Raw genomic sequence first — 16,948 nt, 5'->3', positions numbered from 1 at the left:
CCAACCTGCTTCTCCAACCTGGCCACCACCACCACCTTTCCTCTCTCTTCCCCCCCACCCCTTCTCCTTCTCAGCTTTGTTTTTTTCCCTCCCTCCCCCATCTCAAGCTCGCAGGTAGCATGCCTGGGGTGCTCCTCAAGGAGCTCAGCAACATCTCCCCTTGGCTTTGGGCTGGAGGTGCTGCTGCTGCTGCTGCTGCTGCTGCTGCTACCACAAGAGGGTTCTTAATAACAAGGTTTGGCCTCCCATCAAGTGTGGGCCACTGGAACAGGTTGCCCAGGGAGGTGGTTGAGGCCCCAGCCCTGGGAAGTGCTCGAGGTTCTGAGCAACCTGCTCTAAGTGCAGGATGTCCCTGCTGACTGCATGGGGGTTGGACAAGATGACCTTTGGAGGTCCCTTCCAACCCAACCCACTCTAGGATTGTGTTTCACACACCCCCTCCCCTTCCCTCCCCTCACCCACGAGTTTCTAGGTCACCACGAGCAACGTTTGGGCTGGAAAATGGCCTTGGAGAGGGAAGCTGCTGGGGAAGGGAACCTCTTTGCCTTGTCCTTTGCCCACTCTTGTTGCTGCTAGTTGTGTGCATCCCTGCTCGGCTCCACCCACGGCTCCTTGGGGCTCCACTTCCTCTTCCCACACACCTCCCACTCTCCACTTTCCTTTACCCTTTGCTTTCCGTCTTTCCTTCCTTTTTGTCTTTCCTTCCTTTTTGTCTTTCCTTCCTTTTTGTCTTTCCTTCCTTTTTGTCTTTCCTTCCTTTTTGTCTTTCCTTCCTTTTTGTCTTTCCTTCCTTTTTGTCTTTCCTTCCTTTTTGTCTTTCCTTCCTTTTTGTCTTTCCTTCCTTTTTGTCTTTCCTTCCTTTTTGTCTTTCCTTCCTTTTTGTCTTTCCTTCCTTTTTGTCTTTCCTTCCTTTTTGTCTTTCCTTCCTTTTTGTCTTTCCTTCCTTTTTGTCTTTCCTTCCTTTTTGTCTTTCCTTCCTTTTTGTCTTTCCTTCCTTTTTGTCTTTCCTTCCTTTTTGTCTTTCCTTCCTTTTTGTCTTTCCTTCCTTTTTGTCTTTCCTTCCTTTTTGTCTTTCCTTCCTTTTTGTCTTTCCTTCCTTTTTGTCTTTCCTTCCTTTTTGTCTTTCCTTCCTTTTTGTCTTTCCTTCCTTTTTGTCTTTCCTTCCTTTTTGTCTTTCCTTCCTTTTTGTCTTTCCTTCCTTTTTGTCTTTCCTTCCTTTTTGTCTTTCCTTCCTTTTTGTCTTTCCTTCCTTTTTGTCTTTCCTTCCTTTTTGTCTTTCCTTCCTTTTTGTCTTTCCTTCCTTTGCTCCTTTTTTCTTTAGTTGGTTTGGTTTCCTTTGGATTTCTTCTTTTTTGGGGTTTGGGGTTCTTTTTGTTGTTTTGGTTTTTTTTTTCCCTTGGTTTTAGTTTTTTTTTTCTCCTTTTTCTGGTTTCTTTTGGTTTTAGTTTTTATTTTTCTTCCTTTTGCTTTTTCTTGCTTTCTGCTTTCCTTGTTTTTGTTTTGGTTTCTTTTTTCCCCTCTCTTTTATTCCCTTATTTTTTGTGTTCTTTTTTCCTTTTTGTTTTCTGTGGGGTTTTTTGTTGTTTTGGGGTTTGTTTCCTTTTTCTATTTTTTTTGTTTGTTTTTTTCTTTCCTTTTCTTTTTCTCTTCCCTTTTCTTTTTCTATCCTTTTTTCTTTTTCTCCTCTTTTTTCTCTTTCTTTCTCCTTTTTCTTTTTCTCCTTTCTTCTTCTCTTTTCTCCTTCTTTTTCTCTTTTCCCCTTCTTTTTCTCTTTTCTCCTTCTTTTTCATCTTTTCCTTTTCCTCCTTTTCCTCATTTCTTTTCCTCTGCTGATTGTGTGTTGGGTCCTTTCCTTTTTTCGTTCGTTTTTTCCGCGTGAGCAGATTGCTGGTTGACTTGTAAGGGTGTTTGCTGCATACAGTGTAAGCATTGTGACTGCAAATAAAACTTCAATGGTTTCTACTGAGCTGTGTCTGCCTGCCCATCACCATCTGTACCCCCAGAGCTGGGCAGCACCTGTGCCCCAACCTCTCTCCCCCCTGTGCCCCAAGGCTTCTCCTGCATCCCAACAGCTACGGTTCTCTCATTTTATTTCCGACCACAACCATTCAGTGCTTGGTGCTTGGACTTGATCATCTTAAAGTTCTTTTCCAACTGCAATCATTCTGCCTGGGCCTCCCCTGCACCCTGAGCTCTGGGCCTCCCCTGCACCCCAATTTCCTACACACCCCAAGTCCTGGGCATCAGCTGTGCCCCAGCTTTGGACACCTGTGCCTCCAGCTCTGGGCACCTCTTGCACCCCCAGCTCTCTCCTGTACCCCAAGCACTCCCCTGCAGCTCAAGCTCTGAGCATCACCTGTCCCCCAAGACCTCCCCTGTGCCCCAAGACTTCCCCTACACCCTGACCTCTCTCCTGCTCCTGCCACATCCAGGAGCCAGCCCCTGCCTCCTAGAGGGAGTCTTTTCCATATGAATTGGGTTCAAAAAGCTTTTTTTGATGGGTGGGGGGAGATTACAGCTGGGCACAAGGGGTTTCAAGGGGGGGGAAGGCAAAGCTCTGAACCCAGAGCACCCCAGATGGAGCCTGTTTGGGTCTGTTCTGCCCTTCCACCAGCTGCAGCACAAGGAAATCCTTTACAAAACCAACCTTTATTTACAGTCTCAAGCTGGGCAGCACAGGGAGGGCAGCTACAGCTCAGCTCTGCCCCTCCAAACAGCTACCCAAGCCCAGGCAGGGACCTTGCTGCCACTCCTCGTGTCGGTGCCAGGTGACTCTGTGCCATCCTCAGCCTGATGCCACTTCTGCAGCTGGAGCCCTGGCACTGCTGTAGACGAGGCTGTTGCAGCCCTCCCTGTTCCGAGCGATTTCGATGGCAAAAAACTGGATTCTGGTGGCTGGAAGAGGGGAGAGGACAAACTTGAGTGGCACTGAACGGAGGGACAAATGGTGACAAAGCACCAGGGGTGGCCCCAGGGCTTGCTACTGGAGCCAGTGCTCTGTGACAGCTTTTGGATATGGATGGAGGGGATCAAGGCACCCAGATGGCACTACGGTGGGTGGGATGTTGAGCTGCTGGAGGGTTGGAGGCTCTACAGAGGGATCTGGCAGGCTGGATCCATGGGACAAGGGCAATGGGATGAGGTTGGACATCAGAAGAAACTTCCTCACTGAAAGGGCTCTCAAAGCCTGGCACAGGCTGCCCAGGGAGGTGGCTGAATGCCCACTCCTGGAGGTGAGCCAAAGCTGCGGAGCTGTGGTGCTGAGGGCCATGGTTTAGCCCCAGCCTTGGCAGACTCAGGGAATGGTTGGAGTGGATGAGCTCAAAAGGACTTTTCCAACCCAAACCATTCTGTCAGTTCCTCTGGGTTTCCCATAGCCTCCTGCCTGCCTTGTCCAGCTGGGACAGGGCCAGCTCCAGCCCCTCCATGGCTCTCCCAAGCCCTGCTGAGCCCCAGCAGCCCATGCTCACCAAAGATGGTGTTCTCCTCAGTGTAGTCCTTGCTGCAGTCCAGCCTCAGCAGGGTGCCATAGTTGAAGTCCTCCACCAGCCCCTTGAAGCGCAGGCAGAAGGGTCTCCATTTCTGGGGACAGAAGAGTTGACATCCCCAGAACCCAGGGGAAAGAGGGGGAGGGGAATTCATCAGTCCCCTCCCCCCAATTTTCTCCCTACCTACCTCCTTGGCAGGCTCTGATTTGAGGTCTTCTGGGTCAAGCACATCGATTTTGAGATCCCTGAAGGTCTCCCTGAACTCGCTGTAGATTTGGTCATCGACTTTGGTGAGCTTGAGGAATTTGGGGTCCACAGAGGAGATGAGCTATGCAGGAAGGCTAAAGAATTAACTCAGCCCTTCTGCAAGCCCCCCCCATCACTGTGACCCCAAAAACCCCTCCACCACCACCCTGAAGCCCCCCACCCAGGACTTACATTGAAGTAGACCTGGGCGTGCTGGTGAGCCTTCATGGCCCAGGCCAGCTCCACGCGGGGCTGTGGAGGCAGGAACAGGGTCAGGCAGGGCTGGGATTCCATGGAGGGGTTCTTCTTCCCACCCTGGGGGGGTCATCTCCCCACCTTGGGGGGGGTCATCTCCTCCCTTTGAGGGCTTGTGAGGGGCAAGAGGAATGCAGAGGGGAAGCAGGGATGGCTGCTGGGCGATCAGGTAAGGGGCTGTGGCCAGAGAGACACCCCTCCCCGACCACCCATGGTGGGGTTCATAGAGGGTGCTGTAGATCTGGGAACCCCCAAGCAGCCCAGCCCTGTGGGACTCCTGCTCTGGGAGCTGATACCCCCTCGGTGCTGGGGATCCCCAGAGCTGGGATCCTCCCTTCCTAGGACTGGGAACTCCCCCTCAGGATAAGGGCCCCCCCTCAAAGGCTGGGACGACCCCAAGAGCAGGATCCTCCAGGGGCTGCCACCCACGCAGTGGGACAAGAACCCTTCTGGGCTGGGATCCCCCTGGGCTGGGAACCGCTCAGGAATGGTACCTCCTGAGCTGGGATCCCCCAGGACCAGGACCCCCTCCCAGGAACGGGACACCTCCCTCTCAGGACTGGAATCCCCCACTTTTGGGACCCTCCTCCAGGACGGTGACCTTACTGGATTGGGACCCCGCCATAGCTGGAACACCCCCCCCCCCTCCCCCCAGGACAGGCCCCTAGCCCTGCCCCAGCACTCACATCATTACCGAAGGCCTCAGCCGGCAGGGACAGGGCATGAGCGGCCGCGGCGGCCTCTACGGGTCCCTGCGCGGGGAGAAGCTGCTGAGGGAGCGGCGGGAGGAGCCCGGCCCCATCTGCATCGCCCCCAAACCCCAGCTCCCACCGCCCGGCCCGGCCCCGCAGCTCCCCAAAGCCCCACCAGAGCCATCGCCGCCATCGCCGGAAGTGACGGCGGCGCGGCCGGAAGTGGAGATTGACCGTACCTTGGGACACGCCCACCTGCCCGCAGACCCCGCCCACTGAGCCTGAATCTCCGCCCGCCACGCCTCAGGCCCCGCCCAGCAGGGGCTCGGCTCCGCCCACCGCGGCTGCAGCCTTGCCGGGGGCGCGGGAGGGACGCTGGGGGGACGCGGGGCGTGGGGACAAGGGGAGGACAGGAGGGTAAAGGGGACACAGAGATGGCGGAGGGACAGCAGGACTAGGGGGACACACGAGGATAAGGGAGGCCGAGGGGACATCGGGGGGACACGAGGACTTTGGGAGTGGGGACATCCCCCCCCGGGGTGACATCCAGGTGTCCTCTGCTGGTCGGCCGTGACACAGAACAGGGGGTGGGGTCCCACACTCCCGAGGGCTCTGATCACCCCCAAGGGCTCTAATATCCCCCCCGAGGGGCTGCTGCTCTTCAGGAGCCAAACACCAAACGATTCCTAACCAAAGTCATGCAGGGCTTGGACTCGATCTTAAAAGCCCTTTTGCAACTGACATGGTTCTGTCTGGGCATGCCCACCAGCACCCCAGCTCTGGGTACCCCCCGTGCACCCCCAGCTCTCTCCTGTACCCCAAGCACTGCCCTGCAGCTCAAGCTCTGAGCATCATTTGTGCCCCAAGTCCTCCATTGTGCCCCGAGCTCTGAGCATCACCTGTGCCCCAAGCTCCCCCCTGTGCCCCAAGACTTCCCCTGTGCCCCAATCTCTCCCCTGTGTCCCAAGTCCTCCCTTGTGCCCCAAGCTCTGGGCATCACCTGTGCCCCAAGCTCCCCCCTGTGCCCCAAGTCCTCCCCTGTGCCCCAAGACTTCCCCTGTGCCCCAAGACTTCCCCTGTGCCCCAAGCTCTCCCCTGTGCCCCAAGCTCTCCCTTGCACCCCAAGTCCTCCCCTGTGCCCTAAGCTCTCCCTTGCACCCCAAGTCCTCCCCTGTGCCCCAAGCTCTGGGCGTCCCCTGTGCCCCAAGCTCTCCCCTGCACCCCAAGCTTGGGGTCTCCCCTGCTCCTCACACCACATCCAGGATCCAGCCCCTGCCTCCAGCTGGTGAAACCCCTCCTCAGCTTTGACCGTGAAGCGAGGTCCACTTGGGATGTGTCCATGGCTGAGAGCCTTTCTCCTTCCCTTCCAGGAGCAGAGGAACCTGGAAAGCTGATCCTTTGCTGCTCTCCTTCCCCAATAAAAGGATCTCTTGCCCTCCTGGCTTTCTCTGCTGTGGTTTTGGGGTGGGGGGACTCTGGCAACATCCTTCCCCTAGGGTGGGGGGCGGGGGGGGGGGGAGGGGTCGGCAGCAGCCCCCCTACCCGAAATCTAGCCCAGGATAAGGAGTGTGGCTTGTGAATGAGAGACAAAAGGGGATTAGGGAGCAGCAGGGAGATGATTGTAACCCATTGACCTGGCCTTGGGCTGCAGGCTGAAGGTATTTGGGGAGAGTCTGGTGCCCCTCAAGAGTGGGGGGGGGGGAGGAAGGGAAGGGGGGGGGGCGGGCACATGAGACTGCTGTGCCTCAGATTGGCTCCAAGAGGGGAGCTGAGCCCCCCACAAAGACCAGCTTTAGACTGTTCCAGGTGTGAGGCAGGAGGTTGAAAGCCTTTGTTGGGGGGATGCCAGAGCTGCTGGAGGGAAATTGGGGAGTGTGGGGAGGGGGTCAGGTCAGCCCCTACCTGTGTGGAGCAGGGCATGAGGATGGGGCTGGGAGAGCTGCTGGGATGGGGAAGGTGATGGGGGTGGGGAGGGTGACTCCTGAAGTTGTTGCCTGGGAGGGCCACACGCAGGAGGTTGTGACAGGCAGCTCTGTCCCTCCAGCCTTTCCTCACTCCATGGGGGCTGCTTGCACAAGCCAGGCCCCCCACCAGTGTGGTGACAGCTCCCCAGGACCCTCTGCCCCAAACTGGGCTGGGGCAGGGGGGAACATGCTGGGAGTGATGATGGCTTCGTGGCCATCAATCATCCCCCATGGCTGGAGGGGGCCCAGGGATGCTGAGCCTGGCGATGGGGTGAGGGGAGCCTGGGAATAGGATGGGGAGGCAGGAGGGGAGGAGGGGGGGGGGTTCTGGGCTTGCTGTGGAAGAGGACCCCTGAAGTGGGGGATGCCCCCACTCGTGAGTATTGTGGGGGCTGCAAACTGTGGTCTGGGGCTGAATTCCTGGCCCGGGAGGTGAGAAGCCACCAGGGGAGCTCTAATTGAGGTCATTAGCACCGACTCAGGCTCCCCACCCTCTCGCAGATGGGGGGGGAGGGGTGGGAGGGGTATCTCCATCAGGCTTTTCCCGTGGGATCTGATCCCTGTCTTGCACGGGTGGGGAAACTGAGGCACAGGGTTTCTGTGCTAAATTATTCTGTGTCCTTCAGGGGCACTTTAGCCACCTGGGGCATTCCCCCAGCTCCCTACCAGGGTATTTAGAAGGCACTTGGCCCCTCCCCGACCCAGCAAATGGAGCAGGGAGGGGCTGCACATCCTCTCCCCCTTCCATGGGGAAGTGATAAGTGGTGGGGCTGGGAGCAGGCAGGGAAAACTGGGGAGTTGTTGGTCCCCACCACCACCACCCCCCAGCTGCTTAAAGCCCTCCCTGGTGCTTCTCCCTACCTGATGTGTGTGGCACCTTGGTGAGAGGAGGGTGACACAAAGCATCCTCTGGGCCACTGCATCCCTGCCCCAGGCCTGGCACTTCCCTGGGGCTTTCTCCCACCTCCACAGCATTACCTTCTCCACCTCTCATGGCCTCACCATCTTCTCCTCTCCACGGGGTGAGGTTGGGGGCTTTGCTGCCCCCAGAGCTGCTGAGTGTCCTCTCCTCCTCCCTTCTTCCCCTCCTCCTGCCCTGTCCCCTTCTCCTCCTTCCCTGCCTCCCAGGAGAGTCCAACCCCTCTCTGCAAGGACTTCTCCCCACCTTTAAAACCTTGCCACTTGCTTCCCCACCCCTCCCCAGGCCGGATCTGGGAGGCTGCTGCTGGCTCAATGGCACTGGGGGCAGCGGGTGCCAGCCCCGTCCTGCCTGTGCCCACCTTCAAGCTGCTGCTGGAAGGAGATGCCAACCAGTGACTAACCCAAGGCTGATGGGGTGGGAAGGAAGGGGACAGGATGGAGCTGGATGTCCCCAAGCCTTAGGACGTGCAGCCTCCAGGGCTGGAAGAGGAGGAGGAGGAGGAGGAGGAGAAGACCAGACCCCAGCTGCCTCCCCCATGCTCCATCGGCGTTGGTGCTTCGCTGGCATCTCTCGTGGCTCCACCAGCCTGCTGACAACCTGGGCTTCACCCCCAGCTCCCCTCGGCCACCCCGAGCGTGGGGATCAGCCGGGGAAGGAGGGGACAGGCGGCTCCTCGGCTTGCCCCAGCCCGGCCGGGATGTGCCGGCGCTGAGGGGAGGGCAGGGTCGCAGGAGAGCCCTGGTGGTGCCTTCGCTTCATGCCGCTGCCCGGGGGGGCTTCCACCAGCACCATGCAGCCCTTCAGCCTGCAGAACCTCTCCATGTAAGCCCCCCCCTCCCCTCCCCTTCAAACCTTCCCCCCTCTCAGATGCTGCTTCTGAGTTTCTTCTTGGTGCCATCAGACTCTGCTCGCCCTGGGAGGAGGGGGGTGGGAAAGAAGAGACAACAACCAACCCCCCCCGACCCCTTCACCTCCCCCCCCCAACCCTTCTTGTTCTCTCTTTTGTCTCCTGCTGCAGATGTTTCCAGCTCCTCATGTTCTCCTGTCAGACCCAGGTACGTGGAGGTCTTGTGCTAGCAGAGCCAGGCTGGGAGGGGGCACCAACTCTGCCATGCCAGCTGGCACCAGGGATGGCCTTTACTCTGGGGAGAGGCTGTGCTGGTGGTCATGGGGGGAGCCCAGGGCGTGCCCACCCCAAGTGGTACCCAGCTTTGGGCAGGGGAAGGATGCTGTGAAGCTGCCCATGGGGTTGGGTACCCACCAGAGGTGGTTGTGCCCCTCAGCACCAATCCCAGGGTGCTGTGAAGGGCTGGTGCTGGGGTTGGCTGCCCAGCAGAGCTGGTTGTGCCCCTCAGCACCACTCCCAGGGTGCTGTGAAGGGCTGGTGCTGGGGTTGGCTGCCCAGCAGAGCTGGTTGTGCCCCTCAGCACCACTCCCAGGGTGCTGTGAAGGGCTGGTGCTGGGCTGTTGGTGCTGGGCTGTTGGTGCTGGGCTGTTGGTGCTGGGGAGTTGCTTCCTCCTTTTGGTTCTTTGCTTTTCCATCTGCCTGGAGCTGGAGGGACCCAGGCAAGGTGCCCAGCCCCAGGGATCCATTCCTCAGGAAGGGCCATGCCAAATCCATCAGCCTTGAGCTGCCCAGGCCCAGGCTGTGCCCTCACTCCCACCGATGCCAGCTGCTGAGAGGCTTAGCAGGGCACAGCAGGCTCTGTTTCCCCCTCCCCCACCAGGGCAGGGGTAGGTGTGGGCATGTGTGAGGCTCAGCAACCCCCTCACACGCTTCCCCTTTCCCCACCAGCCTCTCAGCCTGCCTCATCCCCTTTTGGTTTGGGTTTTTTTTGTGTGTGTGTGCTTTAGAAAGGCAGTGCCTATTAAAATGCACTGTTCCATATCAGCACCCTCTGCTCCAGAGCCCCAGACAAAACCCCAGGAGATGCTGGCCCCCAGCAGCCTCAATACCTCCTCAGGACCTTTCTTCTTCTTCCTCCTCCACCCTTTTTTTTTTTTTTTTTTTTCCATCCCCAAGGTAAATGCTTTCATTTCTTTGCAAATGAGAGGGGAAGGCAACTGCCTTGGGTTGGAAAAGGCTCCAAACCCACCCCCCCCACCCCCCCCAGCCCACCTCCTCAGCCAGCCCCAAAGGCTTTAAAGAGGCTCCTGGCAGGAAATGAATCCCCCACCCCCAGGAGCACACAAAGGTGGTGGGGAGCTGCAGTGGGAGGGGGGGGCAGGCAGTGCTCCCCTCCTGCATCTCACTGCTCCCCTCCTGCAAGAGCTGCCCTGCAGGGAGGGATCTCCTCTTGCTGGGCTTCACCCCCACAGAGATGATGCTGCAGCCCAAAGGGGTGCAGGAGATTTTGGGGGGGATGCTGTGCACCCCAAACTGGGCAGCTGCACCTCAGAGTGCCCTCTACAGGGGCTGGGTGTCCAGCTAGAGCCCCAGGCAGGGCAGTTAGACCCCCAAAGTGGGCAGCCAGGCACCTAAAATGGGCAGCCAAACCCAAAACAGGAGAGTTAGAGCCCAAATTGTGTAGTCAGACCCCAGCCAGGACAGTGAGACCCCCAAAATGGGCAGACAGACCCCAGCCAGGGCAGTTAGACCCCCAGACAGGGCAGCCAGACCCCAGCCAGGACAGTTAGACCCCCAAAATGGGCAGACAGACTCCCAGTCAGGACAGTTAGACCCCTAAAATGGGCAGACAGACCCCAGCCAGGACAGTTAGACCCCCAAAGCAGGTAGCCAGCCCCCAGCCAGGACAGTTAAAGCCCAAACTGGGCAGCCAGACCCCAACCTGTCCTTGGTACCTTCCTGGGCTCTGGGAGCTGCTGCTGAGCATCCCCCCAGCTCCAGAGCAAGCACAGCCAGGAGCAGCAGCTCCCATGGGACCCACAGGAAAGACTCCATCCTGGAGCATCCCTCCCTGCAACTCTTTCACACCCAGGGATGCCAAGCACCATCTCAGCCCCTCCCTGCCTGCTGTGCTGATCTCTCAGGTCCAAACCACCTACCAGCTGGCAGCAGGCTGGCTGGTGGTGGCTGTCTAGGGTCTGTGTGTGTGTCCCCTCCTCCCCCCCAAGCCCTCCCACCCCACCAGGCTCCCTTCCTCCTTCCCCTTGCTGTCCCAAACGAATTGATTTTATTTTTCCCTTTGTCAACAAAGGGGGAGAATCAACCTTCTCCTAATTTTAACCAGTATGTGAGGGACCAGGGGACCATGAGTGACCAGCTGAGCCGGAGGCAGGTCAGGGAGTACCAGCTCTACAGCAGGACCAGTGGCAGACACGTCCAGGTGACTGGCAGGAGGATCAGTGCCACGGCTGAGGATGGCAACAAGTTTGGTAAGGGGCTGGGAAGCACCCTGGCCTGGGGTGCTCCTTGGATGAGGAACTCCCTTGGGTTGGGAATAACTGGGTTGAGGAACTCCTTTGGGATGGGAGCTGCTTGGTTGAGAAGCTCTCTTGGGTTGGGAATGACTTGGTTGAGAAGCTCCCTTGGGTTGGGAGCTGATTGGTTGAGGAACTCCCTTGGGTTGGGAATGACTTGGTTGAGAAGGTCCCTTGGGTTGAGAGCTCCTTGGTTGAGGAACTCCTTTGGGATGGGAGCTCCTTGGTTGAGAAGCTCTCTTGGGTTGAGAGATGCTTGGTTGAGGAACTCCCTTGGGTTGGGAGCTGCTTGGCTGAAGAGCACCCTTGGGATGGGAGCTCCTTTAGGTTGGGAGAAACTTGATTGAGGATCACCTTTGGGTTGGGAGCTCCCTTGGGATGGGAGATGCTTGGTTGAGGAACTCCCTTGGGTTGGGAATAACTGGGTTGAGGAGCTCCCTTGGGTTGAGGAGCTCCCTTGGGTTGGGAGCTCCCTTGGGTTGGGAGATCCCTTGGATTGGGAGCTCCTTTGGATTGAGAGCTCCTTGGTTCAGGGGCTCCCTTGGGTTGGGAGCTCCCTTGAGTTGGGAGCTCCTTGGTTGAGGAGCTCCTTGGTTGAGGATCTCCCTTGAGTTATGGAACTCCTCAGAGGGATTTATCTAGATCCTGATATGTGGAAGGGTTGAGGAAAGCTGAGGAAAACATCCTCCTGGAGATGTTTCCCAAGGAGGGGAGGTTGAGGTTGCTTCATTTGACTGAGCTGAGACCCAAAATCCCCCAGACTGTAGAACCTTGGGGCTAGAGGATGGGTTGGGTTGGAAGGGACCTTTAAAGGTCATCTAAGCCAAACCCTCTGCAGTGGACAAGGACACCTGCAGCTAAGTCCATCCTGAGCTGCTCTGCCAGGTTGGGTGCACACAGCTGTGGGGAGAGCCTCTTTGCCTGGCCACAGGGATGGGCAGCTGGGAACCAGAGCTGTGCTTTGTTGGGTATCCAAGAGCTTGCCAGGTGGGCATCATCTGTAGATGATCCTTCTGTTGATCCTCTCCCCAAACACTTTGCTGACCTAATCCCAGCTCACCACCCTCTCACCAACCTCTTCCGTGTCCCTGTGTGGTTGGAAGCCCACCCAGGGCAGAGCCTACCCTGGCAGCATCACCAATATATCCCCATGGGCTGCACCAGGGAGCTCCAGCCTTGGTGCCACCCTTGATGGGCATCACAGCCCCGCACAAGCCAAGGCTGCCCCCTCCCCAGCATCTCAAAACTCCAGGAAAGGCTTTTCCAAGCCTTTTCACCACCACTCCAGGCCTCAGGGACATGCTGGGGGTGGTTGGTTTCAGTGTCCCTCCCAAGCTTTGCAGCCACTGCTGCGGTGAGGAGAGAGGATGAGGATCATCAACCCCCTGGGTGCTGGACTTGGTCTGCTCTGGAGAAGCCACTGAGAGTGTGGCCATGCTGGGAGGAAGGAGTCGTGGCCCTCTCCAGACACTCAGTTTGGCTCTGCTGGGTTTTAACCAAAGCTCTTCAGCATCATGGTGGAGGAGAAGCTCCACAGGAGCCAGAAGTGAGGACTTGCAGCCCAGAGAGCCAAGCAGAGCCTGGGCTGCAGCAGGGCCAGGGAGGGGATTCTCCCTCTCTGCTCAGCTCTGCTGAGACCTCACCTGGAGCTCTGTGTCCAGTTCTGGAGCCTCTGTTCCAGGAAGGATCTGGAGGTGCTGGAAGGTGTCCAGAGAAGGGCCATGAGGATGAGCAGAGGGCTGGAGCTGCTCTGCTATGAGGACAGCCTGAGAGAGTTGGGGTTGTGCCAGGCTGGAGAGGAGAAGGCTCCCAGGAGAGCTTCTTGTGGCCTTCCAGGATCTGAAGGGGGCTCCAAGAAAGGTGGGGAGGGACTTTTGAGGGTGTCAGGGAGTGATAGGACTGGGGGGGATGGAGCAAAACTGGAAGTGGGGAGATTCAGATTGGATGTGAGGAAGGAGCTCTTCCCCAGGAGGGTGGGGAGAGACTGGCAGAGGTTGCCCAGGGAGGTGGTGGAAGCCTCATCCCTGGAGGTTTTTGCAGCCAGGCTGGAGGTGGCTGTGAGCAACCTGCTGTGGTGTGAGGTGTCCCTGGGCATGGCAGGGGGGTTGGAACTGGCTGAGCCTTGAGCTCCCTTCCAGCCCTGACAATTCTCTGATTCCCTGAATCCATGATCATGCCTGAGGAGCATCCCCCCATGTCTTGCCCCCATCTCTGGGGGGCTCACCACCCTCCTGGTCCCACTGGTGATGTGGGGAGGGATGTTGTGGGATGAGATGGAGGCAGGGTGAAGGGGATGGGCGTGGTTTGGTTGCTGGGAGCTCGGGGAGGGGGTGGCACAGCCCCCATGGGACATTTTCCCTTCTTCACAGCCAAGCTGATCGTGGAGACAGACACCTTTGGGAGCCGTGTCCGCATCAAGGGGGCTGAGAGTGAGAAGTACATCTGCATGAGCAAGAGGGGAAAGCTCATTGGCAAGGTGAGCCCTGGCCCCACCAGCCTCCCCCTCCACAGCTCCCTGGTCCCCAGAGCTCAGCTCAAGCATCCCACAGAGCTGCTGGAGCTGGGAGGCTTGGCTGAGCTGGTCCCTGTGCCACCAGTCACAGGGTGGGGTTGTGGGTGCAGAGCCCCTGGGGAGATGGTCCTGGTGCCCTGGGGTGGATCCCTGCAAGGAGAAACCTCTGGGGAGATGGTCCTGGTGCCCTGGGGTGGATCCCTGCAAGGAGAAACCTCTGGGGAGATGGTCCTGGTGCCCTGGGGTGGATCCCTGAAAGGAGAAACCTCTGGGGAGATGGTCCTGGTGACCTGGGGTGGATCCCTGCAAGGAGAAGCCCCTGGGGAGATGGTCCTGGTGTGTCAGGGTTGATGCCATGGTGAACACAGCAGGAATGGAGTGGATTAGGAGGTGGCAGGCAGGGGCTGAGGAGCTGCAGGAGATGGCAGGCAGGGGCTGAGGAGCTGCAGGAGATGGCAGGCAGGGGCTGAGTGGCTGCAGGAGATGGCAGGCAGGGGCTGAGGGGCAGCAGGAGGTGGCAGGCAGGGGCTGAGTGGCTGCAGGAGGTGGCAGGCAGGGGCTGAGTGGCTGCAGGAGGTGGCAGGCAGGGGCTGAGTGGCTGCAGGAGGTGGCAGGCAGGGGCTGAGTGGCTGCAGGAGGTGGCAGGCAGGGGCTGAGTGGCTGCAGGAGATGGCAGGCAGGGGCTGAGGAGCTGCAGGAGGTGGCAGGCAGGGGCTGAGGAGCTGCAGGAGGTGGCAGGCAGGGGCTGAGGAGCTGCAGGAGGTGGCAGGCAGGGGCTGAGGGGCAGCAGGAGATGGCAGGCAGGGGCTGAGGGCTGCAGGAGATGGCAGGCAGGGGCTGAGGAGCTGCAGGAGGTGGCAGGCAGGGGCTGAGGAGCTGCAGGAGGTGGCAGGCAGGGGCTGAGGAGCTGCAGGAGGTGGCAGGCAGGGGCTGAGGAGCTGCAGGAGGTGGCAGGCAGGGGCTGAGGAGCTGCAGGAGGTGGCAGGCAGGGGCTGAGGAGCTGCAGGAGGTGGCAGGCAGGGGCTGAGGAGCTGCAGGAGGTGGCAGGCAGGGGCTGAGGGGCTGCAGGAGGTGGCAGGCAGGGGCTGAGGGGCAGCAGGAGATGGCAGGCAGGGGCTGAGTGGCTGCAGGAGATGGCAGGCAGGGGCTGAGGAGCTGCAGGAGGTGGCAGGCAGGGGCTGAGTGGCTGCAGGAGATGGCAGGCAGGGGCTGAGGAGCTGCAGGAGGTGGCAGGCAGGGGCTGAGGAGCTGCAGGAGGTGGCAGGCAGGGGCTGAGGGGCTGCAGGAGGTGGCAGGCAGGGGCTGAGGAGCTGCAGGAGGTGGCAGGCAGGGGCTGAGGGGCTGCAGGAGGTGGCAGGCAGGGGCTGAGGAGCTGCAGGAGGTGGCAGGCAGGGGCTGAGGGGCAGCAGGAGATGGCAGGCAGGGGCTGAGGGGCAGCAGGAGGTGGCAGGCAGGGGCTGAGGAGCTGCAGGAGATGGCAGGCAGGGGCTGAGGGGCAGCAGGAGGTGGCAGGCAGGGGCTGAGGAGCTGCAGGAGGTGGCAGGCAGGGGCTGAGGAGCTGCAGGAGGTGGCAGGCAGGGGCTGAGGGGCAGCAGGAGGTGGCAGGCAGGGGCTGAGGAGCTGCAGGAGGTGGCAGGCAGGGGCTGAGGGGCTGCAGGAGGTGGCAGGCAGGGGCTGAGGAGCTGCAGGAGGTGGCAGGCAGGGGCTGAGTGGCTGCAGGAGGTGGCAGGCAGGGGCTGAGGAGCTGCAGGAGGTGGCAGGCAGGGGCTGAGTGGCTGCAGGAGGTGGCAGGCAGGGGCTGAGGAGCGGCCGGAGCGGGCAGGGCGGATGGCAGCACCTCTTCGATCCCATCCCGGACCCTTTTCCTTTGCTCCCGCAGCCCAACGGCAAGAGCAAGGACTGCATCTTCACGGAGATCGTGCTGGAGAACAACTACACCGCCTTCCAGAACGCTCGCTACGAGGGCTGGTTCATGGCCTTCAGCCGTCGGGGCCGGCCCCGCCCGGCCGCCCGCAGCCGGCAGAACCAGCGCGAAGCTCACTTCATCAAACGCCTCTACCGCGGCCAGCTGCCCTTCCCCAACCACCCCGAGCGCCAGAAGCAGTTCGAGTTCGTGGGCTCCTCCTCTCCCACCCGCCGCACCCGTGCCCCGAGCCCCCGAGCCCCGAGCCCCCGCACGTAACACCCCCGACCCGCCCGTCCCGGGGCTCAGCGTTCGGCGCCCAGCCCGAGCCCTGCCGGCTTCTGCCCTCCTCATCCTCGCGGCTTTGGGGCTCGCCAGGTTCCTCTCCCGGCGCTCTCCAGCGCTGGCTCTTCCCCACCTCTTTGGCTGAAGGTGCTCTGCTTTGATGCTCCTCTTGGGTGTCGTGAGCAGGGTGAGGAGGGCATGCTCCGGGCATGGGTGGCTAGAGCCAGCTTGGGGTTTCTTCATCCTTGGAGCATCCCCCGGCACCCACCTGGAGAGTCCCTGGTGCCCACCTCAAGCATCCCCTTGGTACCCACCTGGAGAGTCCCTGGTACCCACCTCAAGCATCCTCTTGGTACCCACCTGGAAAGTCTCTGGTACCCACCTCAAGCATCCTCTTGGTACCCACCTGGAAAGTCTCTGGTACCCACCTCAAGCATCCTCTGGTACCCACCTGGAGAGTCCCAGGTACCCACCTCAAGCATCCCCTGGTACCCACCTCAAGCATCCCCTGGTACCCACCTCAAACATCCCCTGGTACCCACCTGAAGAGTCCCTGGTCCCCACCTCAAACATCCCCTTGGTCCCCACCTCAAACATCCCCTGGTACCCACCTCAAGCACCCCCTGGCACCCATCTGGAGAGTCCCAGGTCCCCACCTCAAACATCCCCTTGGTCCCCACCTCAAACATCCCCTGGTACCCACCTCAAACATCCCCTGGTCCCCACCTCAAACATCCCCTTGGTCCCCACCTCAAACATCCCCTGGTACCCACCTCAAGCACCCCCTGGCACCCATCTGGAGAGTCCCAGGTCCCCACCTCAAACATCCCCTTGGTCCCCACCTCAAACATCCCCTTGGTCCCCACCTCAAACATCCCCTGGTACCCACCTCAAGCACCCCCTGGCACCCATCTGGAGAGTCCCAGGTCCCCACCTCAAGCATCCCCTGGTCCCCACCTCAAACATCCCCTGGTCCCCACCTCAAGCATCCCCTTGGTCCCCACCTCAACCATCCCCTTGGTACCTACATGGAGGGTCCCTGGTACCCACCTCAACCATCCCCTTGGTACCCACCTGGAAAGTCTCTGGTACCCACCTCAAGCACCCCCTGGTACCCAGCTGGAGAAGTCCTGGTACCCCCCTTCACCACTTAGTGCCTTTGCCCACATCCCTTAGAGACTTCTCCTCATGCCACCAAGGGCTAGGACCCCCCTGGACACATTCCCACCCCTCTTGGACCCATCTCTCCTCCCAGAGCAGGATGGGCACCCCCTGCCCACTCCTGGGCTCAGCAGCACGC

General features: G+C 59.7%; 2 protein-coding genes across 2 annotated transcripts; one reads left to right on the top strand and one right to left on the bottom strand.

Moving 5' to 3' along the window:
- Positions 1-2,636: 2,636 nt before the first annotated feature.
- On the bottom strand, positions 2,637-4,874 carry PBDC1 (polysaccharide biosynthesis domain containing 1). The gene is made up of 6 exons (XM_054396670.1): positions 4,857-4,874; positions 4,676-4,741; positions 3,927-3,986; positions 3,676-3,816; positions 3,471-3,582; positions 2,637-2,895 (listed from the first exon to the last, which is right to left on the bottom strand). Exons 1-6 carry the CDS (start codon positions 4,872-4,874, stop codon positions 2,786-2,788), a joined length of 507 nt encoding a protein of 168 aa, XP_054252645.1. The 3' UTR covers positions 2,637-2,785.
- Positions 4,875-8,324: 3,450 nt separating this feature from the next.
- Positions 8,325-15,642, top strand: FGF17 (fibroblast growth factor 17). The gene is made up of 5 exons (XM_054396586.1): positions 8,325-8,389; positions 8,586-8,622; positions 10,726-10,903; positions 13,318-13,424; positions 15,340-15,642. The coding sequence occupies exons 1-5, from the start codon at positions 8,325-8,327 to the stop codon at positions 15,640-15,642; spliced, it is 690 nt and encodes a 229-aa protein (XP_054252561.1).
- Positions 15,643-16,948: the final 1,306 nt, after the last annotated feature.

The sequence above is a fragment of the Indicator indicator genome, chromosome 38 (genome assembly GCF_027791375.1).
Source record: "Indicator indicator isolate 239-I01 chromosome 38, UM_Iind_1.1, whole genome shotgun sequence".
Classification (NCBI taxonomy): Eukaryota; Metazoa; Chordata; class Aves; order Piciformes; family Indicatoridae; genus Indicator; species Indicator indicator.
The sequence above is the reverse complement of the archived record's forward strand: the minus strand, read 5'-3'. Positions and strand labels throughout refer to the sequence as shown.